General features: G+C 54.4%; 1 protein-coding gene across 1 annotated transcript in view; it reads left to right on the forward strand.

Moving 5' to 3' along the window:
• The first annotated feature begins 425 nt into the window (after window positions 1–425).
• STK10 (serine/threonine kinase 10) overlaps window positions 426–27,042 on the forward strand; it is a 46,180-nt gene continuing 19,563 nt past the window's right edge. The window contains exons 1-3 of the mRNA XM_066560030.1: window positions 426–581; window positions 13,236–13,400; window positions 25,742–25,790. Of these exons, the coding sequence (XP_066416127.1) occupies window positions 426–581; window positions 13,236–13,400; window positions 25,742–25,790 (370 nt within the window). The remainder of the gene's footprint in view (window positions 582–13,235; window positions 13,401–25,741; window positions 25,791–27,042) is intronic.

Raw genomic sequence — 27,042 nt, forward strand, 5'->3', positions numbered from 1 at the left:
TGCGGTGCCGTGCCCGAATGCCCGAACCGTGCCCTGTCTGTGCCGTGCCATACCCGAACCGAGCCAGGCCGTGCGGGGCGGTGCCGTGCCCGAACCGTGCGCTGTCTGTACCGTGCCATACCCGGCCGAGCCGGGCCGTGCGGGGCGGTGCCGTGCCCGAACCGTGCCCTGTCTGTACCGTGCCATACCCGGGCCGAGCCGGGCCGTGCGGGGCGGTGCCGGCCGGGCGGGCGGAGGGCTGGGGCGGCCAATGGCTCCGTCCCGGGCAGCCCAGCCCGGCCCAGCAGGTGGAGCGGCTCCGGCTCCATGTGCGCGGCTGGAGGCGGCCCCGGTGCCGGTCCCGCCTCGCCGCTCCCCGGGCGCGCAGCGAGCGGCTCCGTCCTGCCGGGGCGGCGGCTCCGCAGCTGCCGGGGCCGCACTCCGGGATGGCTTTCGCCAATTTCCGCCGCATCCTGCGCCTCTCCGCCTTCGAGAAGCGCCGCTCCAAGGAATACGAGCACGTCCGCCGCGACCTGGACCCCGGCGAGGTGTGGGAGGTGGTGGGCGAGCTGGGAGATGGAGCCTTCGGCAAAGTTTACAAGGTGGGTGCTCCGAGGGCCCCGGGAGCAGCCGCGGCGCCGCCGCCCGGGCTCGGAGCGGCTCCGGCACAGCGGGACCGGCTCCGCATCCCGTTAGCCGGGATGGGCCGGACGGGCTCGGCTGAGCCGCGCTGGGATCGCAGCGCTCCGGGGAGGGGAACGGAGCCAGAAAAGCTTCCTGCTTTTTTATTTCTTGCCTTTTTTTACTTTTTTTTTTCCTTTTTGTGGGGTTTTTTTGTTGGATTTTTTTGTTATTGTTTTTGGGGTTTTTTTTCTCGTTTGCTTGTTTTTGGGGTTTTTTGTTTTGTTTTGTTGTTGTTGGTTTGGTTTGGTTTTTTGGTGTTTTTTTTTTGTCGCCCCGAATCGCCCCGTTTTCAGAGCGATGCTTGTGCGCGCAGACCCCGGCGCTCCCTTTGCCCAGCCCGCCGCCGGTGCAATGAATGGAGCGAGGTTTCTTGGAAGTCGGCGCTTCCAGGGCTGCCTCCAAGTGTCCCGAGTCCCCGGGGCTGACAGGGGATTTGTATCCCCGCCGTTGCTGCCGGCAGGAAAAACTTGGGAGGGCCAAGAGGAGCTGGCTCCGTGCTGTGAATGTTTAACCTCGGGCTTTAGGGACGGGGGTTTAAAGGACCAAAGATCCCCCGGACTTTGCTCTCCAGAGCAGCCGCTGTCCCCGCTCGGGGCTGCCCCGTGTCCAGCAGGGGATGAGTCCGGGCTGCAGGAGCAGCCCTGGGACCCGCAGGATCCCGGACACACCTGTGTGACAGGAGCCGCTGGCAATGGGGCGGGAATGGCCTCTCGGGCAGCTGGGGCTTGGTGGCCTCGTTCGATCGCCTGAGAAGGTTTTGCCTCTGAAAAAATGATAAATAAACAGGGCAGGAAGGGAGGCAGGTGACCGCGGGTCAGGGCACCGGGGTTTGGTGTTTATTTCTCATCTCCATCGTGGTGTTTGACAGAAACTCCAAAAAACTGAGTGCTAAATACCCATTGAGTGAAACTTTTTAGTGAAGGGTCCTATCTTCTAAAAAACCACAATTCCTAAAAATTATATTTAAATCCCTTCTCCATTTATTCTTCTGAAAGCAGCATCAGTAGAAATTCTGTTGCCATTCTGCTCTGTGAGGTGCATTGGAGACACATTTGTGTGTAGCAACACTCACTCCTGCATGATTCTGTGCTTTTATTTGCTCAAGTTTCTCAAACAGTGACAGGAAGCAGGTAAACAGTGTAAAATAACTTCAGTGGCCTCTGAGAGAAAGGGAAACTTAAATAATTATTTAAATGCTTTCTATTTTAAACATGTATAATGTACCCAAAGTAGGTGACTTAGAGAATAAAGCTACTTCAGAGGTGGCTGGTTTGGTTTTTTTGTCTGTTGTTGTATCTGAATGCCTCAGTTATTAACCCCAGCCTCACAAGAAAAGCATTGTCAGAGTAACTTTCTTACTGTGGGTAAAGAATGTCAGCCTGTCAGGCAATAACAGCTCACCTCCAGCTCCTTTCATCCCCATTCTGACACAAATGAGAATGAAAATATCCCAGTGGACACCGTGTGTTTACAACCAGAAGTTGTAAACCTTCTGGAATATTCAGGCGAATTTTTGCCTTCGTGGAGTTTTAACCCTGTAAGGCAGGGTGAGGTTTAACATCGTGCCAGAAATCAAAGGGTTACTTTATTGTATTCAGCAACATTTCACTTCTCCATTGCTTTGATCTCTTCTCCACCTGTTCTCCATTCCATCTGGCAAAAGGTCATGGCTGGATTTTGAATTCTCATCCAAGAGTTTCTTTGTTCATTTAAGAACCCCAAATTATTTGGGGGTGCTGTGCTATAAACCTTATTTTAGGTTCATAAATCCTTATTTTATAATGATTAACAATCCTTATTAATATTTGTTTTAGCATTAATAACCAGAGACACATTTTCCCTTCACCTAAAGATTTTTTTTCATCATCTCCTTTTGCTTTTTTATATCTGGGGTGGGGATGAGTGTAAGGTGGGATGTGAAAGAAGGGGTTTGCCCTCTTGTGCTGCTCAGCTGCCAAAAAATCAGCTGAATAACCCAGCAAAAATTGCAGAAAAACCCAGCAAAAATTGCAGAATAACCCAGCAAAAACCCAGCAGCTGAATAACCCCGCTGTGCTCCGGGAGAGCGGAGGCACCCAAAATTCAGTGAACAGCTTGAATCATTCTCTTGACCCTAAAATCAGTTTCATTTTCTCCCTAAAGGCAGTGCCTGGAGCAAGGCTGAGCCTCTGCAGGGCCCTGAGGTTCTCAGGATGTTGGAGTGAATTCCTGCCCATTTTCCCCTCCTTTTCCACGCCCGGAAGCGTGGGGAGGGGACGGAATCCTGAGCCTGCATCCTGCCCCGTGTGCCATCTGTTGTGTCCCCTTGGAAAGGTCTGAGCAGGGCTTTGTTCTCCGGGCACTCAGACCTGGCAGAAACTGAGGTGTGGAGAGATGGAAACACGGGCTGGCTTTAGGAGGATTTGGTTTTATGAGGTTGGGAGGGAGGAGGGCTCGGGGGTTTGGGGTATTCCTGCCCTGTGAATCCTGTCTGGAGCTCAGACAAAGCTGAACTGGCTTCTCACAGTGTTTCCAAAAGTAGGACAGGCTTCATTTAAATGCAGATTAATTAAAAAGAATGAGATTTATAGTGGAGTCTGGATCTTACATGGCAGACCTAAAAAACCTGCGGCCAGCAGAAACTGGGCCTGGGATTTCCCTGTTTTTATAGAAAGTCTTTTTGCAGCACAAGAGGATCTGCCTGCGTGAGGAACCAGTTGAACAGAGGGCAGTGAAGCTGAAAAGTAGGAGGGGGTGGGGAGGAAATGTTCCTTTCTAGCTCTTATTCTGTGAATGCTGTGGCCTTGGCAAGGCCAGAGGTGCTCTGAGGACAGGGTGGCAGCCACAGGTGACCCAGCTGTCACCACCTCATCCAAAGTCCCTTAAATGGATGATCCCAAACCCAGCAGTTGGGAGCTGTGGTCAGTGGGCGCCAGCCTGGGAAGGCTCCAGCCCACCCGGGGTTGGGGTCTGTAAAACTTCCTCACTCTGACCCTTCCTTTCCCAAGCTGCCTTAGAAGAAAAGCAGAGTTACTTTCCTGGAAAGACACCTAAAATACTGCTTATAAACCCAGAGGATCTGTGCTGCCACTTCAGAAAAGACAAGAAAAAAGAAAAAAGCAGAGTTATTCTCCTGGAAAAACACCTAAGATAGCACCCATAAACCCAGAGGATCTGTGCTGCCACTTCAGAGCTGGCACTGTTTGGAGGGACAGGTGGCACTGGCAGCCCCTGGGCTCTCAGGGAAGATGCCCAGGGTGAAACCAGCAGTGCAGGAGCCCCTGCATCTCCTCTGAGCCCTGCAAACTGAGCATTCCCTGCCCTGTTAGTGCCCCCAGGAAGGGATGTTGGTGTGGGCAAGGAGAGCTCCTGGCTGGCAGGGGCTCCTCTGGCTGCTGGGGCACTGCCAGAGCCCCCTGCCTGTCTCCTGGGGGTTGTTTTGGTGCCAGAGCCCCCCTGCCTTTCTCCTGGGGGTTGTTTTGGTGCCAGAGCCCCCTGCCTTTCTCCTGGGGGTTGTTTTGGTGCCAGAGCCCCCCTGCCTTTCTCCTGGGGATTGTTTTGGTGCCAGAGCCCCCCTGCCTTTCTCCTGGGGATTGTTTTGGTGCCATACCTCCCTGCCTTTCTCCTGGGGATTGTTTTGGTGCCATACCTCCCTGCCTTTCTCCTGGGGATTGTTTTGGTGCCATACCTCCCTGCCTTTCTCCTGGGGATTGTTTTGGTGCCATACCTCCCTGCCTTTCTCCTGGGGATTGTTTTGGTGCCAGAGCCCCCTGCCTTTCTCCTGGGGGTTGTTTTGGTGCCATACCTCCCTGCCTTTCTCCTGGGGATTGTTTTGGTGCCAGAGCCCCTCTGCCTTTCTCCTGGGGATTGTTTTGTGGCCATACCTCCCTGCCTTTCTCCTGGGGATTGTTTTGGTGCCAGAGCCCCTCTGCCTTTCTCCTGGGGATTGTTTTGTGGCCATACCTCCCTGCCTTTCTCCTGGGGATTGTTTTGGTGCCAGAGCCCCCTGCCTTTCTCCTGGGGATTGTTTTGTGGCCATACCTCCCTGCCTTTCTCCTGGGGATTGTTTTGGTGCTCCTGTGCAGCGCTATCTGCCCTGCCCAGCGCTGCCCATGGGGACAGTGGCTCGGATAAGGCAGGGTGGGGACAGGGGGTTTATTCACTGCATCCCTGCAAATCGCCTGCACACAGCTCCACCCCCCACTCAGCAGCGCCTCTTTTGTGCCCTGCTTCTCCTCTCCCCTCCCAGGCGCGCTGGAAAAGGCGAATTTTGGGTTATCTGATGCGCCGCACTGCTATCGGTGCTGTGCATGCTGCGGGCTGGAAATGTGCCTTGGACAGGGGGTACTGCAGGGCTGATTGCTGGGCTGTGCAGCTGCCTGCAGCCGCAGCACTGGGGCTGTTTGTGGGCACCAGGGTGGCCCTGGCACCTCTCTGCCCATCAGCCCAGCCTGCAGCACTCGAGGCTGGCTCAGGCGATCCAGGCTCAGCTCTTGGTTTGATCCATCAGGGAGCGGGGTTAGGTGGCATTTGGGGAAGGGATTGTTCCCTGGGAGGGTGCCCAGAGCAGCTGTGGCTGCCCCTGGATCCCTGCCAGTGCCCAAGGGACACCTGGATGGGGCTTGGAGCCACCTGGGATAGTGCAAGGTGTCCCTGCCCATGGCAACAAAATGAGCTTTAAGGTCCCTTCCAGCCCAAATCGTTCTGTGATTCTACACTTTAATTCCTGGAAAGGGTGTCACAGAGATGTTAATCTGCCGAGTTAACTTTGAAAAAGAAAAGGGAAGGAAAACAGAAACAGGGGAAGTTTGAGCTGATTGGCCACAAAAAAAAAAGTAAGATCAGATCATGGTCTTGTCCTTCAGAACTGCTGAAGGGTTTCCTTAAAATCTTTTTGCTTGGGAAGGTTTAACAATGTTAAACCTGGCTGAACTTTAAACCTGATTTTCGCTTGCAGGTGATGGAAGTGTGGGATGCTCTGTCCCTGCTGCAGCCCTGTGCTCTGTGGCTGTCTCTGTGTGACAGGGGACAGGGACAGCTCTCCATGGCCTAAATATTTGGGCAATGACTTCAGTGGCACAGCCCAGATCCTGGCACTGCTGCTGCCATGAGAGCTCAGATCAGCCTTTCACCCTCAGCACGTGGCAACTGCTGCCCAGAAAAGCTCCTCCCTGATTTTGTAAATATTTTGTCTCCTGAGAATCCCATTTCCTTGGAGAAAAGGTTCTTTTCCTGTCCGTGGAGTGCTGCTGTAGACGTGGGGTTCTCAGGTGGTTTGGTGTCCCCAGGGGCTCTGGGGGTGGCCGTGCTGTGTCCCCATCCCCTGGCACTGCCAGCCTGGCCCAGCCTGAATGCAGAGGCAGCAGAGATTGAGCAGGAGAGCCAGGGCACGCTCTGCTCCCGTGGGAAAGGAGGGGGCAGCTCCCCAAGGGCAGGGTCTGGATGTGCCACCCCGGGCTGGGGCTGGAAGGGGCCGCGTGTCCCTGGCACAGGGCACAGCCGTGGCTCTGTTCCTGCTGCAGCTGCGCTCTCTGCTTCTCTCCTGGCTGCAGAAAAGCCCCTCAGGGCCACCTCCCTTCAGGCAGCACAGAGGGACCTGTGTGACCGTGCTCACAGGGGTCCCAGGATGAGGGAAGAGATGAGGATCTGACTCCATGTTTCAGAAGGCTTGTGTTATTGTTTTATGATATATATTACATTAAAACTGTGCTAAAAGAATAGAAGAAAAGGTTTCATCAGAAGGCTGGCTAAGAATAGCAAAAAATGATAACAAAGGTTTGTGGCTCTGGCTCTGTGTCCGAGACAGCTGGACTGTGATTGGCCATTAATTAGAAACAACCACATGAGCCCAATCCCAAATGCACCTGTTGCATCCCACAGCAGCAGATAACCATTGGTTACATTTTGTTCCTGAGGCCCCTCAGCTTCTCAGGAGGAAAAATCCTAAGGAAAGGATTTTTCATAAAAGTTGTCTGTGACAACCTTGCTGGCATTTCTCACCTCCTGCCCCAGGGCTCCTGTCTTGCTTTGCTCTCTGTGCTGTCTGGGGAGGTGGGACAGGCAGGGAAGGAGGCTGTGCCCAGCAGCTGCTCCTGGTTCTCCTCACAGCTGGATCTGCTGCTCCTGCCCTGCATTTCTTCTGCAGAGGGCAGTGCCAGCAGTGCTGGGCCGCCCTAGCAGCCCTGGGGACAGGGAAGAGCTGAGTGTTACTTTGCCCTGCCAGGGCCTTGCTGAGCTGGTGCTTGCCAGCCCAGGGAGAGAGGGCTGCCAGCCAGCCAGCCCTGCCAGAGCCAGCCCAAAGCCCCTCCCTGGCTCTGGGGTGTCTCAGCCATCCAGCCCCTGCTCCCACAGCCCTCTGTGCACCAAGCTTGGAGCAGGGAGTTGCTAGGAAACTCAGAACTGGCTGAAAGGCTTTTTCCCCCTCTATTTTTTAATTTTTTTTCAATGTTGTGGCGTTGTCTGAATGCAGACAGGGCCAGGAATGCTCCCTTGGAGCACGGTGCTTTCCCAGGGACTGGTGATTTGAAGGATGCTGGGTGCTCTCAGCTATCAGGCATGAGAAAATTCACTTTGATTTGAGAAATAAGGGGGTAGCTGCTGAATGATTAATTATGTTTATGGCATTTGGATAGAAGGGAAAAGCTGGAAATTCCTTTTTGATGCACAGAATGTTGGACGTGCAACTGGAAACATTTGATAAATAATGTTTACTAATTTGTTCTAATGAACAATAAATATATTACAACATATTGCAGAATCACTGCAGTCGGGACCTTTTTGTCCATGCTGTAAATCCATTCATTTTCATTAGAATAAATCAAGGGCAAAATTGGGCATTGTCACTTTTTTATTTTAGGCTGAAGCTGCTGGGTCAGTGTGGAACTTCCCCCTCCTCAAACCTTGCCTGTTTGTTTGCATGGCCCAGGAGCTGTGCCTGCGCTCTGTGGGTGTTCCCAGCCCCCTCTCTGTGCCTCTGTGGCTCTTTGGGTGCAAGCTCTGGAACATCACGTGCAGCAGCTCTGCTGCTCTCTGGGCTTCTCATCTCTGCGCCCTTTGCTGGCCTTTGAGGGCCAGGAGGGCTGGTTGTGCTCAGCTTTGCTCACACTTTTGTTTGGCAGGGCTGCCCAGGGGCTGTGGCTGCAGCTGAGCTCTCTGCTGGGGCTGCTTTCCTGCCCTCAGCTTGTATAACCAAAGGAAGGCATTTCTGCTTTTTAATGGGGTTTTTCTTTAACGGTTTTTGGGGTGTTTCATAAGCCACTTCCCCTTGCCTCTTGCTGAAATGTTGCCACAGCTGCCAGAGCAGCAGGGCTGGGGCTGTGCTGGGGCTGTGCTGGGGCTGTGCTGCTGTCCCCTGGGTCACCAGGGTCTGAATCCAGCATTTCAACAAAACCCCAAATAGGATTCATTCATGGTTCCAGGGGCCTGATAGGCTTGGAAGCCATGGAATGGTTTGGATGGAAGGAACCCTGAAGCTCATCCCGTTCCACCCCTGCCATGGCAGGGACACCTTGCACTGCCCCAGGTGCTTCAAATCCATCCAGCCTGGCCTTGGGCACTGCCAGGGATCCAGGGGCAGCCCCAGCTGCTCTGGGCACCTGTGCCAGGGCCTGCCCACCCTGACAGGGAACAATTCCTAATTCCCAAAGTCCCACCTAGCCCTGCTCTGTCAGTGTGAAGCCATTCCCGTGTTCCATCACTCCCATTCCTGAGGAACAGCCCCTCTATTTTTAATTTTTTGGCGGTTCTTCAGGCACTGGAAGGCCCCAGTGAGGTCACCCCAAAGCTTCACTCCTCCAGGCAGAACAGCCCCAACTTTCCCAGCCTGCCCCCACTGCAGCTCCCATTGATTCTCTGACAGCACCACGAGCACTGGCTCGAGCCTGGCCGTGCTGTGTTTGTTTATTGATGCAGGGAGCTCGGGCCAGGTTCATCAGGAGGCAATTATTAATCATGATGTAATCATTAATCATGATGCCATCCCTGGGAGCAGGAGTGGGGTGGGGCAGGCCCAGCTATCACCCCCCAGCTGAGCATCCCTGGGAGCTCCAGGCTCCTCCTGGGCCTCTGTCCTGGTGACATCTGAGCCATCAGCTCTCCTGGCATGGGGACAGGGAGGGGAGAGGAGCTGACACAGGAATGCGGTGGCATGGCAGCCTGTGGAGGGTGACCCCGTGGCCTGGGGGCTGCAAAGGAGCTGAATGAAGCCCTTGGGGGGGGCTCTCAGTTCTGCTTTCTGTGCCAGTGAGAGCTCAGGGAGGGTTTCCTGTGCCTCACCTAGAAACTGGCCCTGCTGAACCCTCCAGCCTTCCCCGAATGGGTTCTTTCAGGGCTTAAAATAGTTCCTGTGCTTGTCACGCTGGGATTTCACAATAGCTGCGGGCTGAGTCACAGGCAGAGGCCAAAGAGTCACTTCTGTCACCTGAGCAGGCACCTCTCACCCCTCAGACCCACCAAAACCCAGCGGTGCTTTCCTGTGGTGAGCAATCCTGCTCATCCCTGGCACCTCTCCTGGCATCCCAGGGCTTGGGCCAGCACCCCCTGTGTCCCAGGGCTCTGCAGGGAGATCCTTTCCCCTGTTTCCTGCTCCTGTTTCCTCTCCTCTCTCAGTTTACTGAGTAACTTTTATGTGACATTTGTGGAATGCACATTCCAGCCCTGCTCCTGCACTGGCCTGTGCACCGAGCACTTGCTCAGGGGCTGCTGCTGGCCACGAGGGGTTTTTGGGGTTGAGATGGCTGTAATGAACCCCCCTGGAGTTCAGCAGCACCTCCTGGGCACCGTGCTGGCAGCTCTCTGCTCAGATTTTTTTATTTGTTTGTGCTAATTAACACCCCAAGGACAAATTATCTGTAGGATTGAGATGCCCAGGAGTGGAGGAGCTAAAGATGGAGCTGGCATCCAGCAGTTTTTGGGGTTTTGCAGTCTGGGATGGGGCTGTAACCTGGGATGAGCAGATGGAGAGAAAGGGGCAGAAATCCTTGGAATTCAAAGCTTTCATGGTGCCCAGGGTGACCTGCTGGGCTCAGTGCAGGATTGCCCGTGCCAGGCACTGTGCATCTCCCTCTGCCCCGCGTGGATGGAACAGGACAGCTGGAATCTGGGCCCAGAGCGGGCCATGGGCACCTCAGGCAGGGCTGGACTGCCCAGCCTGTGCCAGTGTTGGTCCTCCCAAAGCTGCAGGCTGGGGTCAGCAGTGCCTGCTCTGCACTGCAGGGGAGATCATGCTCCAAAGCCTCCTGCTCACCCCGTGGTCTCCTCCTGCCATCCTGAGGCTCAGTTTGGTCCCTCCTGGGAAGAGCCCTGGGTTGCAGCAGTGACATCAGGACAGGGTCATGCCCAGCCCACCCCTGTGCCAGCCTGCCCGTGTCACCCTGCTGCTCCACATGTCCTCAGCTGGCTTTTCCTTGGAGGTGCTGCTTTCATTTCCTATGGGTGCCCAAGCTGGGACCTGCCTGTGCCAGCTGGGGAGACGTGGGACATGGGGAGTGCTCCCTTTGGGTCCCTCAGGAGCTCAGGGACATGGGGAAGGGTGGCTGAGCACCATTCAAGGGAAATGTAGGTTGGATATCAGGAAAAAGTGTTTTACACAAAGAGTGACAAAGTTCTGGAATGTTCTGCCCAGGGAGGTGGTGGAGTCCCCATCCCTGGGGGTGTTTAACAAAGCCTGGATGTGGCACTGGGTGCCAGGGTTGAGCTGAGGGGTTGGGGCTGGGTTGGACTCGATGAGCTTGAAGGTCTCTCCCAACCCAGTGATTCTGTGAATTCTGTGTGTGAATTCTGTGTGATTGTGTATAATTCTCTGTGAATTCTCTGTGTGATTCTGTGGATTCTGTGCATGGATTCTGTGTGATTCTCTGTGATTCTGTGAATTCTGTGTGTGGATTCTGTGTGTGTGATTCTGTGTATGATTGTGTGTGATTCTCTGTGAATTCTCTGTGTGATTCTGTGTGATTCTCTGAATTCTGTGTGATTCTGTGAATTCTGTGTGTGATTGTGTGTGATTCTCTTTGAATTCTGTGTGTGAATTCTCTGAATTCTGTGTGATTCTGTGAATTCTGTGTGTGACTGTGATTCTGTGGATTCTGTGCGTGGATTCTGTGTGTGATTGTGTGTGATTCTCTGTGAATTCTCTGTGAATTCTCTGTGTGATTCTCTGTGTGATTCTGTGAATTCTGTGTGATTCTGTGAATTCTGTGAATTCTGTGAAGCCCTGTTCAGCCCAGCTCACATGGGCTGGGGATGCAGAGGTGCCTGTGCCCGGCTGGGCCCTGGCTGCTCCCCAGGGATGCAGCAATAGCAGTGGGCCAGGCCGGGCTGGGCTGTGCTCCCTCTCCCACCCCAGTCTGCAGCCTTGCAGACCCTGACCCCAGCCCAGCTCCTGCTCTGCTCCTGGCTCTCTCCAGGTGCTGCAGGGCCCCAGCATCCTGCAGGGGCTGGGCTGGCAGGGCCCCTCCGGTGGGAAGCAAAGCTCCAGGGGAAGCCCCACCTCTTCTCACAATATTTACTTCCCCTCCTTGGAGCTCTCCCAGCTCTGTGAGTGCAGAGCAAACACAGTGGGGCACTTCTGGCTCCTGTTTGGAAGGGCTGAGCTTCTCCCCGTGCTCCTTCCACGTTTCCCCCTGCCCTGCCCTCTGTGTGAGAGCATCTGCTGGTGGCTGGGTGAGAACCCAGCTGAGCTGAGCTGAAGAAACCCCCTAATTTCCCCTGAAAGCAGCAGGAGCTGCTGGCCTGAGTGTGGGCAGTGAGCCCAGATGGAAATGGATTTGTCCCCTGGGTAAGGAGGACACTGCTGTCCCTGCCAGCTCCTGGAATGCAGCAACGCTTCAGAACACAGCAGAGATCCCTCATGTTCCTCCCTCTGCTGAATGATTTGCCCAATATTCCTGTCACCCAAGCTGTGTGAAGCTGTTCAGAGGGGCTTGTGGTGTTTGCAGCAGGAATTCATCCTCCTGAGGGTTTTCCAAACACAGAGATGGAAACTGCAGAGTGGGGAGAAAGGTCACGAGCAGAGCCTGGCCGGCTCCTGCAGGGATTCCATGCACAGTGGGAATCGTTCCCCTGGGGGAGAGGGGAGGAAAAGGGGGCAGGAGGTGGAGTGGTGGCAGTGGGGAGCAGTGGGTGAGCTGCTGGCTCAAGGAGCTTCTGGCAATGTCTGGATGCTCCTGAGTCAGCAGCTCCTGTCTCACCCCTCTGCCACGTGTGACACATCTCCTGCTGCAGCTGGGCTGGGGGTTTACACAGGCACAGAACCAGTGAGGCTGGAAGAGGCTTTCAACATCATCAAATCCAAGCTGTGCCCCATCCCCACCAAGTGCCACCCCCAGCCCTTCCTTGGACACCTCCAGGGACGGGGATCCAAACCCTCCCTGGGCAGTGCCAGTGCCTGAGCCCCCTTTCCATGGGGAAATTCCTGCAGTGCCCACCCTGAGCCTGTCCTGAGCCCCCTTTTCATGGGGAAATTCCTGCTGGTGCCCACCCTGAGCCTGCCCTGAGCCCCCTTTCCATGGGGAAATTCCTGCAGTGCCCACCCTGAGCCCCCTTTCCATGGGGAAATTCCTGCTGTGCCCACCCTGAGCCTGCCCTGAGCCCCCTTTCCATGGGGAAATTCCTGCTGATGTCCACCCTGAGCCTGTCCTGAGCCCCCTTTCCATGGGGAAATTCCTGCTGGTGCCCACCCTGAGCCTGCCCTGAGCCCCCTTTCCATGGGGAAATTCCTGCTGTGCCCACCCTGAGCCTGCCCTGAGCCCCCTTTCCATGGGGAAATTCCTGCTGTGCCCACCCTGAGCCTGCCCTGGCCCAGCCTGAGCCATTCCCTCTCCTCCTGTCCCTGTCCCTGGGAGCAGAGTGCCATCCCCACCTGGCTGCACTCTCAGATAGATCTTGGTTGGATTATCTGCATGTTCAGGATTTCTAGTAATTCACCTGTGGTATCATCAGAGAGCTTCTGCACTTTGAGGTTTCATTGCTTCCTTTCCCCCCCCCCCCCCATGCTACAAACAACAGGCTGCATCTCCTTTGCTAAAAGTTTCCCTCTCCCTGTGGTGGGAAGTGGTTTGGGCTTTGCAGCCTGGAGGGAGGAAGGAGGATCCAGCCACTCTGTGGGCAGCTTTGGGATGCAGAAATGCCCCTGCAGGTTTCTCTCCTGGTGTGATGGCTGGGGCCAGCCAAGCTGAGCAGGAACTGGAGCTCCTTAATTTACAGGAGCCATCCATGGAATGGTCAGTGGTAAAAGCCTCCTACACTTTATAGCATTTTGTGGCAGGTATTTGTGAATTGCTGTGCAATTTTCAATCCTAATGCTCGGCTTGCTGGGCTGTGAGCACACACTGACAGCTCAGTTTGCCATCAACATAAAATAAAATAAATGGGCTCAATAAATGGAGATTTTCATCAACATAAATAAAAAGGGAGTTTTCAACATAGCAAAGGGCAATTTTTTTATATTGAGTACCAGTGATAAATGTTAAAAACACCCAAACCCCAAAGCTGCTGGTGGAGTGCCCATCCCTGGAGGTGTCCAGGGAGCAGATTCCAGAGCTCAGGAATTTGGTGCTCCTCACTTTCTCTGGACTCACCCTGGCTTTTCCTTCCAGGCCAAGAACAAGGAAACGGGAGCTCTGGCAGCTGCCAAGGTCATCGAGACCAAGAGCGAGGATGAGCTGGAGGATTACATGGTGGAGATTGAGATCCTGGCCACCTGTGACCACCCCCACATCGTCAAACTGCTGGGAGCCTTCTACTGGGATGGCAAACTCTGGGTAAGGCTGGCCTGGCACATCCTGCCCTTGCTCAGACAAAAGGGCTCTCATGGTGAACAAAACCTCTGTCTGGAGCTGCTTGAGCATCAGAAATGAGTCATCAGCTCACTCTGTGCTCAGGGCCTGGATTTTCCCTGCTGTCTTCATCACCAAACCCTCTTCTCACTAAAGCTGCTGGTAAAAACCTGAGGGAAGGCCAAGGGATTTCACAGGGAAGTTGGAGTTGTGCTTTCTCCACCAGTAAGGGTTTGTAAAGGGAGAAAAAGCATCACCAGTAAGTTCCCCTCTCTTTTAAGACACCAGCTGGAAGGATGACTCTTCCAAGTGATTTTCTGGATTTGGGGCTGATTTGGGGCTCAGCCCTTGCCATGCAGAGGCACCTGAGCTGCTCCATTGTGGAGATGCAGGAACCATGAAATGCAGGGGAGTGGGTTGGTGCAAGGGCTGGAAGAGCAGGTTCCTGCAGCTCTCTCCCTAGCCCAGCAGGTTTAAATATGGTTTTTTTTATTTCCCCTGCCTGCTGCTCTCTCAGAGTGCCTGGCAGCAGAGGCAGCTGAGTGTGAAAGGCAGCAGAGGAAGCTGAGGAAGCTGAGTGTGAAAGGCACCTCCTTCCTATGCTCTGTGCAGGGCATGGAGAGGCTGAGGGAGTGAGCCCTTGGGTGCTCTGGGTGAGGATTGTGGAAATCAGGTGAACAGGAGCATTTCCAAACCCATCTCAGTTCATCTGCTCCTCCTTGAACTGCAGGAAGTCACGAGAGTGGCAAAGGCTGCATTCAGCAGCTCTGCTGCTTCTTCCTTCCTGTTTTTAACATCTCAGATACCTTTGTGGCCTCCCTGAGTAGATTTACCAGAGTTAAAGCGGAGATCTCAGCTTTTGGGGCTTGCCCTGGGGTGAGCTGAGCTGTTGGAGCTGCCAGTCCCTGCCTGTGGTGCCAGTCCCAGCCTGGCTCACTCCTGGCTCCAGCAGTGCAGGAGAGGGATGTTTCATTGGGCTGCTTCTGCAGGCACCTTCTGCATTGTCAGCACGTGTTTCCTTTGTTAAAAATCCATGGCTAAAGCCCCTGAGCTCTGTGGGACACCCAGCTTGGAGTGCTGGGGTGTTTCTGCTCTCACTTCTGGTCTCGAGGGAGCTGAGTTGTCCCCTTGGTATTTTGGATGGATTCTGAGCCCTGGTGTGTTAAAGAGCAAGGTAAATATGTGTTCTGCTAAGGAAGGGAAGGACAAACATCCCTCCTAGGAGGGGACTTGGGATTTGGATGGACTGCAAGTGCAGCAGGATTAATCTGGGCTAAAGTAAAAAGGCAAACCCAGCCTGAGCTGGGGTGAGAGATGAGGCTGCTTCCTCTGCCACCCTCTCCTGGCTTCACCTCTCTGCTCTGCCTGCATCTTCCACGTGGCCCCTGCTCTTTTCTGAAATGTCAGCCCCCTCCCAAAGCCAAGGAAGCTTTGCCTTCCTTCCTCCCTGGAGGAAAGGGATTGCAGAGTCCCTTTGTCCAGGGAGGGCTTTGGGACCTGCCAAAATTAAACTCTGCCACAGGAGCCTCCTGTGTGGGGCTCCCCACCAGGGCAGGGCCTGGGGTTCTGTCAAACCCACCCTTGCAGCCCCAGAAGTGTTCTGGGAGCAGGATCCTTCTCTTTATTTCATTTTTGGAGTAGCATTTGCATTTCAGTGCTCAGGCTGGTTTTATTAATGCTCCAGTGTTTTCCTGGCTTGGAGAGCAGTCATTAAGCCAGGCTCTTTTATTTCTGCAAGGCTTTTAGTCCCTACCAGATTTTCCCTGAAGTCCAAACCTTCCACTGCTTGGTGACCGGTGCTGCTGGGGAAAATTTGCATCCAAATATAAACAGCAGCTTCTATTGCTCTGCCCACATCCCATCCTCATTGCTGTCTGTGCAGTTGTTTGAAGCAGCATTTTCCTGGATCGTTTGCATGCTGGGTGCCTGGATTCTCAGAGTGGCTCTGGATAAAACCTCTGGGGGTGCCTGTCTGGTCAGGAGCCCTCTGTGGCTTCCTTGCTCCTCACAGCCCAGCATGGAAAGAGAACATTCCAAGTGAGCAGCTCCAGATGTGCCCAAGCTCCTGGATGACAGCAGCTTGAATAATTCACAGTGCCACAGGCAGGCTCAGCCTCAGAGGGGCTCTTCCTAAATCACTCTGGCTGCTCTTTCCTTGGCTTCACAAGGGAAATGTGTGAGGAACCCTCTGCTCCTCCTGGGCTGGGTCAGGTCCCCCTGGCTCCTCTGCCAGGCTCTGGCTTTGTGCTCCAGCAGCCAGGAGGGGCCATGAAATATTTGTGGAGCAAAAGACCTCTCTGTGCAAGGGGAGGTGGCAGAAATCCACAGCACTGGAAGGAAAGCACAAACCAGAGAGTTCCTCTGGGTTTTGTACCTGGTTGGTGTTAAGTGTAAAAGGAGGAAAACCCCAGTTCTTGTGTGGGATGGAGCAAAGCCCACTGTGAGCAAGGGTTGGGAGAACCCCAGTGAGTTCCCAGGAATAGATCTGGTGGGATAACAGCATCCAGCACGACCTTTCTTGGCATTTAAATCCTCTGCAGAGAGGCTGTGCCCTGCCAGCAGCTCCTATCTCATTCCATCCCCCTCCACCTCCTTTTCCTTGCTCATGGCAAGGCCAAGAAGTCTTGTGCTGCTTGAAAACAGCCCAGGGAAGCTGCAGAACTGCCCTGGTGGGAGCTTTCAGGATTTTATTTTATTTTTATTACAAGCCCCGTGGCATTTCGTGTTCTTTTGCATAAATCCTGGCTGCTGGAAATGGGGGCACTGAATGAAAGCTGAGATTCTCATGCTTTCTTTTAAAGAGTTTTAAAGAGTTTGGTTTGAGTCCTTGTGGCTGGGACACATTTGAAATTCTCTTTTCCTGCACTGTGATGCAGGACTTGGAAACACAGAAGCAAATCCCCCTCACCCAAGATAACACAGCTTTTAAAATGGGGACTTTTTAAAGTTATTTGTGGCTTAGGAATGGGGCTGAAAGGGGGGGGTTTGCTTGCTTAGAACAGAATTTTCGCTGATAATTATTACAGCATGGGAAAGGAACACAGCAGCTCTTGTGTTTTGTGTCCCTCTCGAGGGCTGCCTGTTTGGGAGTCTTTTTTTCCCCCCTTCCAAAACAACAACAAAAAGCCAGGCTGAGACCTCAGAGGAAGGGAGGAACTTTTGATGTGCTGCTGCTGCTGCTGAAGCCCTGTGCTGTTCCCAGCCAGAGCAGTGATAACACACAGGGGAGGAGAGTTTTGTTTGCTGTGAAGAACCCGACCTCTCCTGCAGGAAACCTCTGCTCCCAGGGGATGGTGGCTGTGCCCAGGCAGCCCAGCAGCAAACCCAGGAGCCTGAGATGCTCCAGGAAGCTCTAGAAATTCGGGATAGCTCTAGAAATCCAATGATATTAAAACATCATTTGGCCCCAGGTGTTGAAGCACCGTGCTGGTGCTGGGACAGCTTTTCCAGGGAAGCCCTGGGGAGTTGTCTCCCCCTCCCTGCTTCTCCCTGCCCCACGGTTGCCATGGCAAAAGGGTTTTTGAACAAGCAGCCCTTTCCTGGAGATCAAAGCAGGGGTGACTGCACCGTGCAGGTAACCCTGCCTGCCTGGGCCTTTTGGGGAATGGCTCATTGAATCAGCTTAGGGTTTCTCCTGTGTGGGTACAGGCTCCTACAGCTGGCACAGACACTCCAGCTCTGTGCTGCTCTTTGTACTCACCTTAAAAAAGCCCTTTGCATTTGCTGTGGGCAGGCCCTGACCTGCTCAGCCAGGGACTTTTGGGATTGCTCCCCCTTTGATATGGATGTTGACTGGAGATTTGGGCATTCTTGAAAATCCTGTAGCATAAAGAAACGTTCATTATCCCATGCGCTCGACTGCTGGGCTATGCAAAGCATCTGCAGCCTCTGAGGCTGGCAATACCTTTGCTTTAAAACAAACAGAAAAGGGAGCTGGTAGCAGGCTCAGATTCCCCACAGCTTTCCTTAGCAAGGGGAGGTTATCACAACTTGCAGGGATGTCTTGCAGGGTGAGCAGCCTGAGCTTGGCTGGATGCCCGTGGGGATCTGTTTGTGTGAACGCTGGACCAGAGCAAGGCTCTCCAGGCTGCTCAGCCCTCAGTCCCTGAGGAATCCCGAGGCTCTTTGTGTCCCTTTAAAGCTCCACTTGGCAGCAGAGCTGCAGCCCTTCCTACTTGGCCTCCTGCTCCTGGAGCCTTGTACCAAACTTCCCCCAGAAGTTGTTGAACTTTGTCGTTCGAGCTGGCGGCACTCGAGCGCGGCCCAGGGAAAACCCAGGGAAACAAAGAGATCCCAGACTCTGCTGAACAGCTCACCAGAGGAACAGCAATCCCTCCCCTTCCTCCTTGCCCCAGCTGCAGGAGCATAAATCCCAGTCCCCGTGGGATCTGGCAGCTCCCTGGGACACGCAGGGCTGGGGAGCTGCGCAGGATCAGCCCCGCTGGGAGCGGCAGTGAGGGGGTGGGGTTTGCTGGACCGGTTTCCAAATTCCTACCAGTCCAGAATTCGGGCAGAAGCGCAAAACACCCCCAGGAACTCGAGCAGGGTGGGTGGGAGAGGAGCAGGTGTGGGCAGATAGCAGCAGGGCATGGCCTGGCCCTGGGAATGCAGCAGGGACATCGCAGGGTCCCCTCCCTGTCCTCAGGGGCAGCTCCTCAGCTTGGCCAGAGCTGCAAAGTGGAAAAAGTGATGCAGCCCAGTGGCTTTTTGGCACTTTGCTGCATTTCCAGGGTCAGCAGCTTGCTGTTCAGAGCAGCACAGTTGGAGAGGGTGGTCACCCCTGCTCCGGCCTTGGGGCCGTGTCTCTGCCAGCTGGGATGCCCTGGCTCAGATCTCTGTGTGACATCTTCCCTGCTCTCTGCCTGGCCATTCCCAAAGGCCTGGAGGTCTGAATCTTCTTCTGCTGGAAATCTGGGCAGCAGGTTCCACAGGCCCCCTCTGTGCTGTGAACGTGAGCTTCGGCATTCAGCCTCCTGGCAAGTGACCCTAAACCCTATTCTGGGTAAATCCTATTCCCTTAAAACAGAGGGAAACCAAATGATTTTTAGCAACCCCCAAAACGATTTATGTATCAGGCAAATTGCCACAGCCCAGCTGAGTTCAGGAGTGCTCCTGCAGGTACCAACACGACAGCCCAAAGGAGAACAGAAACCTTTGTCTGCCACCCTTTGCACAGGATAACGTTGCATGAAGAGGTTATTGAGGTAATAATTCCTTGTGATTGCTCAGCCTTGTCATCTGCACACCCTGGAACACTTTAGAAAAGGCCTGGTGTCATTATCCTGGCTCTGAGAGTGAAGGCACAGACAGGGATTTGCCTAAAGTTTCCCCAAGGGTAAATGGCACTTGGGAATGAGTGCTGGGTGCTGAGTCCCAGTGCAGGGCTGTAACGTGAGGCCAGAGCTTCATGAAAAGAGAAGCAGAGCAGACAAGAAGCCTTGTAGGCAAATCAGTTTTCAAAGCACCTGAAAACTTTGTTTAGGACTGAATTGCAATAAGCCACGTTCCCACTTTGCTGGATCTCCCAGGGAATGCTAAGGAGCAGAGTTTGCATAGACAGGAATATTTATGAACTCCCCGTGGATAGGAGACAGTGCCTTGAAATCCAGCTTCAGCAAGGAGGGATAGCTTGCAGGTTTAAACTTTATTCTGTTTCAGATATAGTCTGAAAGTTGTCATTTGCAGGGAGGGAGGGATGTCCTTTTGCAGACCTCGTGGCCTGGAGTGATCCATTGACTTCAAAGCCCTCACTGGAACTGTTAACCAGCAACACTCAGGTTGTGTGGTGGATCCAGGCACCTCATGCTGGGAATTTGGGGATGATGAGGACAAGGGGTTGTTGTTTGTAAAAGCCCTGGAATTGTTAAACAGCAACGCTCAGGTTGTGTGGTGGATCCAGGCACTTCATGCTGGGAATTTGGGGATGATGAGGACAAGGGGTTGTTTCTAAAAAGCCCTGGAACTGTTAAACAGCAACACTCAGGTTGTGTGGTGGATCCAGGCACTTCATGCTGGGAATTTGGGGATGATGAGGACAAGGGGTTGTTGTTTGTAAAAGCCCTGGAATTGTTAAACAGCAACACTCAGGTTGGGTGGTGGATCCAGGCACCCTGTGCTGGGAATTTGGGGCTGATTAGGACAAGGGGTTGTTGTTTCTAGGGAGATGCCAGGCAGCAGTGGAAAACTCATTGAGCCCTTTGCCAGCCCTTCACTGCATTGTCCTCGTGGCCAGGTGAGGCTCTGGGCTGTGCTGGAACTGCTGACTCCATAAAAGCCACCAGGAAACTTGTCCTGGGTCAAACTCCAGCTCTCCCAGTGAGCTTTGCCCTCCTGAGCTGCATCATCTCTGTCAGATGCTGACACAGGGCACTTGGGGAATCTTCCCACTGAAGCAGCAACTTCTTCCTTTTTGCTGTTCATATCTGAAACCATTCCTGGAGTTTTGCTTCCCATCCCGTAACAAAGTGAACTCAGTGGCCTCTAAATGCTGATAACTTGGTGAGAAAAGGGATCCCACTCACAGCCCTCCAAGCAGCACAAGGAGCTTTTTTGCAACATCAAAACCATTTGGTCGAACTCAAAGGAGTTTCAATTTGTGCTGCCAAAATTGCAGCAGGGATGGGAATATTTCTGCCATCTGTGGGGGGGCAGTCCAAGGAAACATTTTGTCATCTTGCAGTGATTTCAATGTGGAGAACTCATCCCCAGTTTCCTTAAGGTCAGCAGGGAGCCCTGCACTTTGCCAGGAGTATTGACTTTATTCTCCATAAAGTTTTCTTACTCTGAAACTCCCTAAACTTTGTGTTCCTTGTTTCCTGCCCTGCATCTTCTTCCGCCCCCCAGCCCTTATGGGGACAGCCTTTTTTCATTTCTGATTTCAAATATTTTTCTCTGTAGGTTATTTTGTCCAGAAAAGGGGGCAGAAAAGGTTTATTATATTTAAAGTCTCTGAATGGTGTCCTTGTCCGTGAGGGAAAATTGGCAAGCCTGGAGCCTTCTCTTACAGAGAGGGAATTATTTCACTTCCACCTACAGCATATTTGCCATGTCAGGCCAGCTTTTGACATTTGTGCTGCTCTGGGGCAGCCAAGAGGCTTTTGGTGGCTTCTGGATTGTTCTGTGCCCTCTCTGTGGCTGCTGAGGGCTGGCTGCAGCTGGAGCTGGTGGCTTTTGCAGCTCCCACTGGCTCTTGGGTGTTGTCCCCTTTTGTCTTGGTGCTGCTCTGGCCTCGTGGGGCTCCAGGAACGAGCTTGGGAAGGATTTCGTGGCTCAGCCCCCAGCAGAGAGCAGGGGCAGCTCAGCCTTGCTCTGGGTGAGCCCATCTGGTGGAGCAGTCATTTCCACCTGGGCGTTTTCCAGACTGGAGCAGGGCATGGAAAAGGAGTGTCCCAGCTGGCCCCAGCCCTGCTGCACTGCAGGGACACCTCAGGGACACCTCAGGGACATGCAGGGACACCACAGGGACATGCAGGGACACCACAGGGACATGCAGGGACACCACAGGGCTCCCTGGCATGGAGAGGAAGGAGCCAGATGTGCCCGCAGGGGTGCCCAGCAGGGCTTTCCTGGCATCAGCACCCTCTTACAGGAAAAGCAGACAGGAATTTCCTTCACATTCAGCAGAACCACAGCAAAGGGAGAAGGGAAAGAGCCCGAGGAGCTGGGGGCCCTGGCTGCTGCAGCTGTGCTGGTGCTGCTCACAGGGAGCAGCTCCTGGCTGAGAGGGGCACAGAACAGGCACAGGAACTCCCAGCTACAAACCCCCCCTGCCCCTGGAGCTTTGTGCCAGCTGCACACCCTGGGTGCAGAGAAGGTGGGCCAGGTGTGAGGGGTGGCAGGAAGGAACCTGACACATTTCCTCCCCCAGCTCTCTCTGCAAGTGCAGCACGGTTTCCTTCAGCAAATTTGGTTTTCTTATCTCTGCAGCCCCTGTGTGCCAGCACAAGGCTGGGCTGGGGCTGCTTTCCACTGTGGGTGACAGGGACACCTCAGAGCTGGCCCAGAAACGTGGCAGAGCCACGTGGGTGCAGGGGTGGCCGTGGCAGCAGGATGCTGTGGCTTCCAGAGCTGCTCCCACAAGCACAGAGAGCCCCACTGCTGCAGCCTGGGAGGAAATGGTGGGGGCTGCTTGAAAAATGCACGTTTGGAAGTTGAAAATGCACATTTGGAAGTTCCCTGGGCCAGGCAGGGTGGGTCTGGGGGCATGGCAGGGCTCTGTGCCCACTGGGGGCTGCAGTTCTTGTCACGGTGTCACAGAATCACCTGAGGATATCCTGAGCTGGAAGGGACCCTCCAGGATCATCAAAGTCCAGCTCCTGACCCTGCACTGGGCCCCCAGGTTAAAACTGATTCATTAATGCGGATAAAACCCAAAATCTGGGCTGTCCCCAGAGCCAGCCTGGACAATCCCAGCCCCTGCAGCCTCCCACTGTGTGAGAGAAGGTGGGCCAGGTGTGATGGGTGGCAAGGAGGGAGCTGACAGCATTTCCTTCCCCAGCTCTCTTTGCAAGTGCTCTCTCTCCATGTGCTCTGACCCTCCCATCTTCCCCCTCCTGCCCACACAACAATCCCACAAATGATGGGCAGAGGGGTCTGAACCCTTTCCATGACCTCCTGAAGGCTCTCAATGAGATTCCTTGACTGCTGCAGGGCTGTAGTGCAGACCCAGCACAGCATTTCCCCCTAACCCCGTGAGCGTTCACAGATACTCAGAACACCAACAGGGAACAAACCCCCACAGGGCTGGCCCTGGGGGCTCTGGAGCCCCTCTGTGAGCCCAGGCTCCTCAAGGAGCTCTGCACAGCCCCAGGAGAAGCCTGCAGGGACCCTCACCTGCAGTGCCCTGGCACCGCTGGGCTGCCAGCCCTGCCCTCAGGTGCACCCAGGGCCACCCCTGGCAGGAGCTTTCCCACCTGGTGGCTTCTGCTTTCCACCCCCTGGCCCTTCCTGCCTGCCAGGGAAGGGTCTGTGGGCACTGCCCTCTGAGTTAGAGCCAAACCCTGCTGGGGCCAGCAGCTGTCCCACCCTTGGCCACTGGGCACTGTTTGGTGACATTATCTCTCAAGATAAGCTTTTTATGTGTGGTTTTCCTCTTTGTTTTAGCCATGCAGAAAGTTCCAGGCGTTCAGACATGCCCAGGAGGCAGGAGCTGTCCTGCCCAGAGTGGGAGGAGTGAGCTGGGGCTTGCTGCCACCTTGGGGGTACCTGGGCAGGAGAGGCTGCTCCTGGTTTGCCAGAGCTCAAATCCTTCCAGATCCTGCTGTGGTGAGCACAGGATTAAGATGATCCATGGGAAAAATCGAGGTGACCACCATTGAACTTGAGTGGACTTTCTCTTATTAATTTAAATTTAATATTTATTAGTACCTGGGCAGGAGAGGCTGCTCCTGGTTTGCCAGACCCCAAATCCTTCCAGATCCTGCTGTGGTGAGCACAGGATTAAGATTAAGAGCCATAGGGAAAATCAAGGTGACCACCATTGAACTTGAGTGGACTTTCTCTTATTAATTTAAATTTAATGTTTATTAGTACCTGGGCAGGAGAGGCTGCTCCTGGTTTGTCAGAGGCTGCTCCTTGGTTTTTGTCACCCAAAATGCCTCCAGATCCTGCTGTGGTGAGCACAGGATTAAGATGATCCATGGGAAAAAACGAGGTGACCACCATTGAACTTGAGAAGACTTTCTCTTATTAATTTAAATTTAATGTTGATCAGTACCTGGGCAGGAGAGGCTGCTCCTGGTCTGTCAGACCCAAAATGCCTCCAGATCCTGCTGTGGTGAGCACAGGGTTAAGATGATCCATGGGAAAAATCGAGGTGCCCACCATTGAACTTGAGAGGACTTTCTCTTATGAATTTAAATTTAATGTTGCCCGTTGCAGAGGTTTTTTGAAAAGGAAAGGTTTTGTGGTGTCTGCCTGCAGAGCTCTGTGCTTTTGTTTTGTTTCACATGTTTTATTTAAGCTGTCACAGAGGTTTTCACAGGTACTGAGAGCAATTTCCTTTCTCTGTCAACCCAGCTGCCCAAATCTGCTGTGTGTGTGCAGCCAGAGCATCCCCTGGAGCTGGGAGTGAGCCCAGGGTTTCTGAGCCCCTTGGCTGGGGCTGATTTGGGGCTGGGCGCTCTGCCTGTGCCTGTCACTCTGTCGTGTGGCTCAGATAACTCAGAAATGGAGCTACCAGTGACTCTTGGGGTGGTTGTGATGGACCGGAGGCCGAAACAGGGATGGTGGATTCGTAGGAGCTTCGATGTGGCACAGGAACCCTGTGTCCCCCCAGCTGCCTGGGCTGAGGAAGTCCCTGGATTTCCTGGGACAGTGATTTCCTCTGCACAAAAATCCTGGAAGTCCCTGGGTTTCTTGTGCACAGGAAATCATCAGGAACAGGATGTTTGCTGCCTGCACACCCACAGGGCCCCGAGCAGCAGCAGCAGCAGCAGCAGGAGGAGCTGTGGGTGCTCCCAGCTCTCACACAGCTGCTGATGTCACCTCCATGGCAGAGCCCTCTCCAGGCTGGCCCTGCTCCCGAAGGAAGTGTGCTCAGAGGGTGATCTGGGACACTGCCAGCTCTGTTTGTTTAAATTGCATTTCTGGGGCTGAAACCAGCTCGTTATTTTTTTAGCTGCTCTGGTCACACCCAGAATTATTCTTTGACATCTCTGCCCTTGTTGAAAATGCACATTTGGGAGTTGAAAATGGACATTTGGAAGTTGAAAATGCACATTTGGAAGTTTCCTGTGTTCCCAGTGCCCAGCTGCAGCCTGCTGGGCCTGGATGGACACTCAGGGTCACGCTGCTCCAGAGGGACTGGTGCTGCTCATTTCCTCATTGCCAGGCTGCAAACCTGGCTGGAATTTTGTGAGGTTTGCTCCGAGGAGCCCAGGAAGGGCTGGTGGGCGCTGCTGGTTTATTCTGCTCTGATGAATGTGGTGAGGAGCACCACACAAACAATGGGCTGGAACGATGCTCCTGGGGCTCTTTGGGGTGACAGTGGGGCACAGGGCAGTTCTGTGCCTGGGGACAATTCCTGCCCTTCCACGTGCTCAGGAAGCTGCTGGAGCTCTGGCTCAAGGTATTAAACAACAAGCAAGTGTTGGTGTGTCCCACTGCTGCTCTGCTGGCCCCATCCCTGCTGCCAGGCTTCCACCTGCATGCGTGGGCATGGGTTCTCCTGGTTTGGGGATGGTTCTGTTGTCTTCTTCCCAAATATTTCTCTCCACCTGCCTGTTTCAGCCCTGGCCCCTGGTTATTCTCCTCCAGTGGTGCCCCTGTCACACCTGCCTGGGTTTGTCCCCTCAGCTTGTCCCTCTCTGCCTCCTTGGCCCTGGGCTGATTGCCCAGAGCAGCTCCAGTCCTGCTCCTGCTCCCCATTGTCTCCCAGCAGGTGATAGGGGTGGGATGTGGCTTTCCTGGAGCTGCAGGATCAAACCATGAGAAATGGATCTCGAACCTTCTCCCCTGAGCTCCTGGGCCAGTGCTTGGAGCTGCTCTGAGTGACGTGAGCCCCTCTGGATGGGTTCAGAGAGCTGAGCTGTAAACACAGCTCAGGGCTGTCCTCAGAGTCACCTCTGGCATTTCACCACTCTGGAATGCTGCCCTGTGTCACCTCCACGAGGAGGAGAGCTGCTTGGAGAGGTGAAGCAGCTCTTGGCCCCTGTAATCCCTGGCTGCTTGAAATCGTAATCAGTTGATGTGAGCAGGGGATTGCTGAACCTGTGCAGAGCTGAGGGGAGAGGATCTGCATCCCTGAGGTGCTGGGGACCACTCATGGCAAGCAGATGTGTGGGACAGGCAGGGCTCTGCACATCCCTGGGGAAGAATGGCAGTATCTGGGGAATGTGCTCACCCTGTTTATTGACACGCTTTCCCCTCAAACTGCTCCAAATAAGAGAGCAATGAACGACTGAGCAATGTGGGGAAATAAAACCAGCTAAAAAACCCTTCCCTAAAGACACAAGAGCCCTTCCCATCGCTCACTTGGCCGGGAAAACCCTGCCTGAAGCCTCTCAGCCACGTCAGCTTGCAGCTCTGACAGTTATCCCACCCTGCTGGCAGCGCTGCTCCCAAAGGCAGGGGAGGGATGGAAACGGGGGCAGCCCCAAATCCTGAGGCTGCTGCTGGGCTGGGCAGCAGCTCCGGGGCTGCTGGGGGTGCCCCAGCCCCGGGAGGGTCGCTGGGAGCTGGGCAGAGGGTGGCACCTGAGCCCGGGGCTGGCAGCTCCTGGCAGTGCCCAAGGGGAGCTCACAGGGCAGGGAACCCAGCCCAGCTCTGCTCCCCTCCCCTCGCCCAGTGGGACCCAGCCTGACTTTAACCCTCTCTTTGCCCCCCAGATCATGATCGAGTTCTGCCCGGGCGGGGCCGTGGATGCCACCATGCTGGGTGAGTGCAGCTGTGCCCTCTGGGCATTTCCAGCAGGTGACAAGGGTGGGATGCCACCATGCCACCATGCCACCATGCTGGGTGAGTGCAGCTGTGCCCTCTGGGCATTTCCAGCAGGTGACAAGGGTGGGATGCCACCATGCCACCATGCCACCATGCTGGGTGAGTGCAGCTGTGCCCTCTGGGCATTTCCAGCAGGTGACAGGGGTGGGATGCCATGATACCACCATGCCACCATCCACCATGCTGGGTGAGTGCAGCTGTGCCCCCTGGGCATTTCCAGCAGGTTATAAGGGTGGGATGCCATGATACCACCATGCCACCATGCCACCATGCTGGGTGAGTGCAGCTGTGCCCTCTGGGCATTTCCAGCAGGTGATAGGGGTGGGATGCCATGATACCACCATGCCACCATGCCACCATGCTGGGTGAGTGCAGCTGTGCCCTCTGGGCATTTCCAGCAGGTGATAGGGGTGGGATGCCATGATACCACCATGCCACCATGCCACCATGCTGGGTGAGTGCAGCTGTGCCCTCTGGGCATTTCCAGCAGGTTATAAGGGTGGGATGCCACCATGCCACCATCCACCATGCTGGGTGAGTGCAGCTGTGCCCCCTGGGCATTTGCAGCCCCCTGGCACCAGGAGCAGCCCTCAGACACACGGCAGGCATGGGTGCCACCGCTGCCCGTTCTCTCCCAGGGGTTTGCCTGTTTCCATCCCCTCAGCAGAAGGTGTGGCAGCTCTGGGGGAGTTTTTGGGCTATTTTAATGTCCTTTTGTGGTTTAAAGCTGCTGGGATCAGCAGGGGTGGGGACAGGGGAGGGTCTGGCTGCAGGGGAAAGCTGAATTTCAATATTTGTCTCCTGGGGGCACTGGGACCCCGTTCCCACAGCTCCCTGCAGGCTGAGATGTTGAAGCTGGGTTCCTGTCAAGGTGAATTTCCCCAGCTGTTCTTGCAGACTTTTCTGTGTGGTATCAGTCATTGTGAGGCACACAGAGCTCTGCTGAGCTGCAGTTTGCAGCAATCTCCCCTCTCCCAACTCCTCCCTCCCTCGCAGAGAGAGCTGCTGGGAGCATGGATGGTGGCTGCACCCCAAAAGGGCCCTGGCTGGGGGTAGCAGATGTGACACTGACACCACCCTGCCAGGGCCCTGGGACAGAGCCACATCTCCCTGGGGCTTACTCCTTGTCAGCCCTGATCCCTCCAAAGGCCTCACTTGCTTTTTATTCCCAAATTTATCATCTTTAACT

The sequence above is a fragment of the Molothrus aeneus genome, chromosome 15 (genome assembly GCF_037042795.1).
Source record: "Molothrus aeneus isolate 106 chromosome 15, BPBGC_Maene_1.0, whole genome shotgun sequence".
NCBI lineage: Eukaryota > Metazoa > Chordata > Aves > Passeriformes > Icteridae > Molothrus > Molothrus aeneus.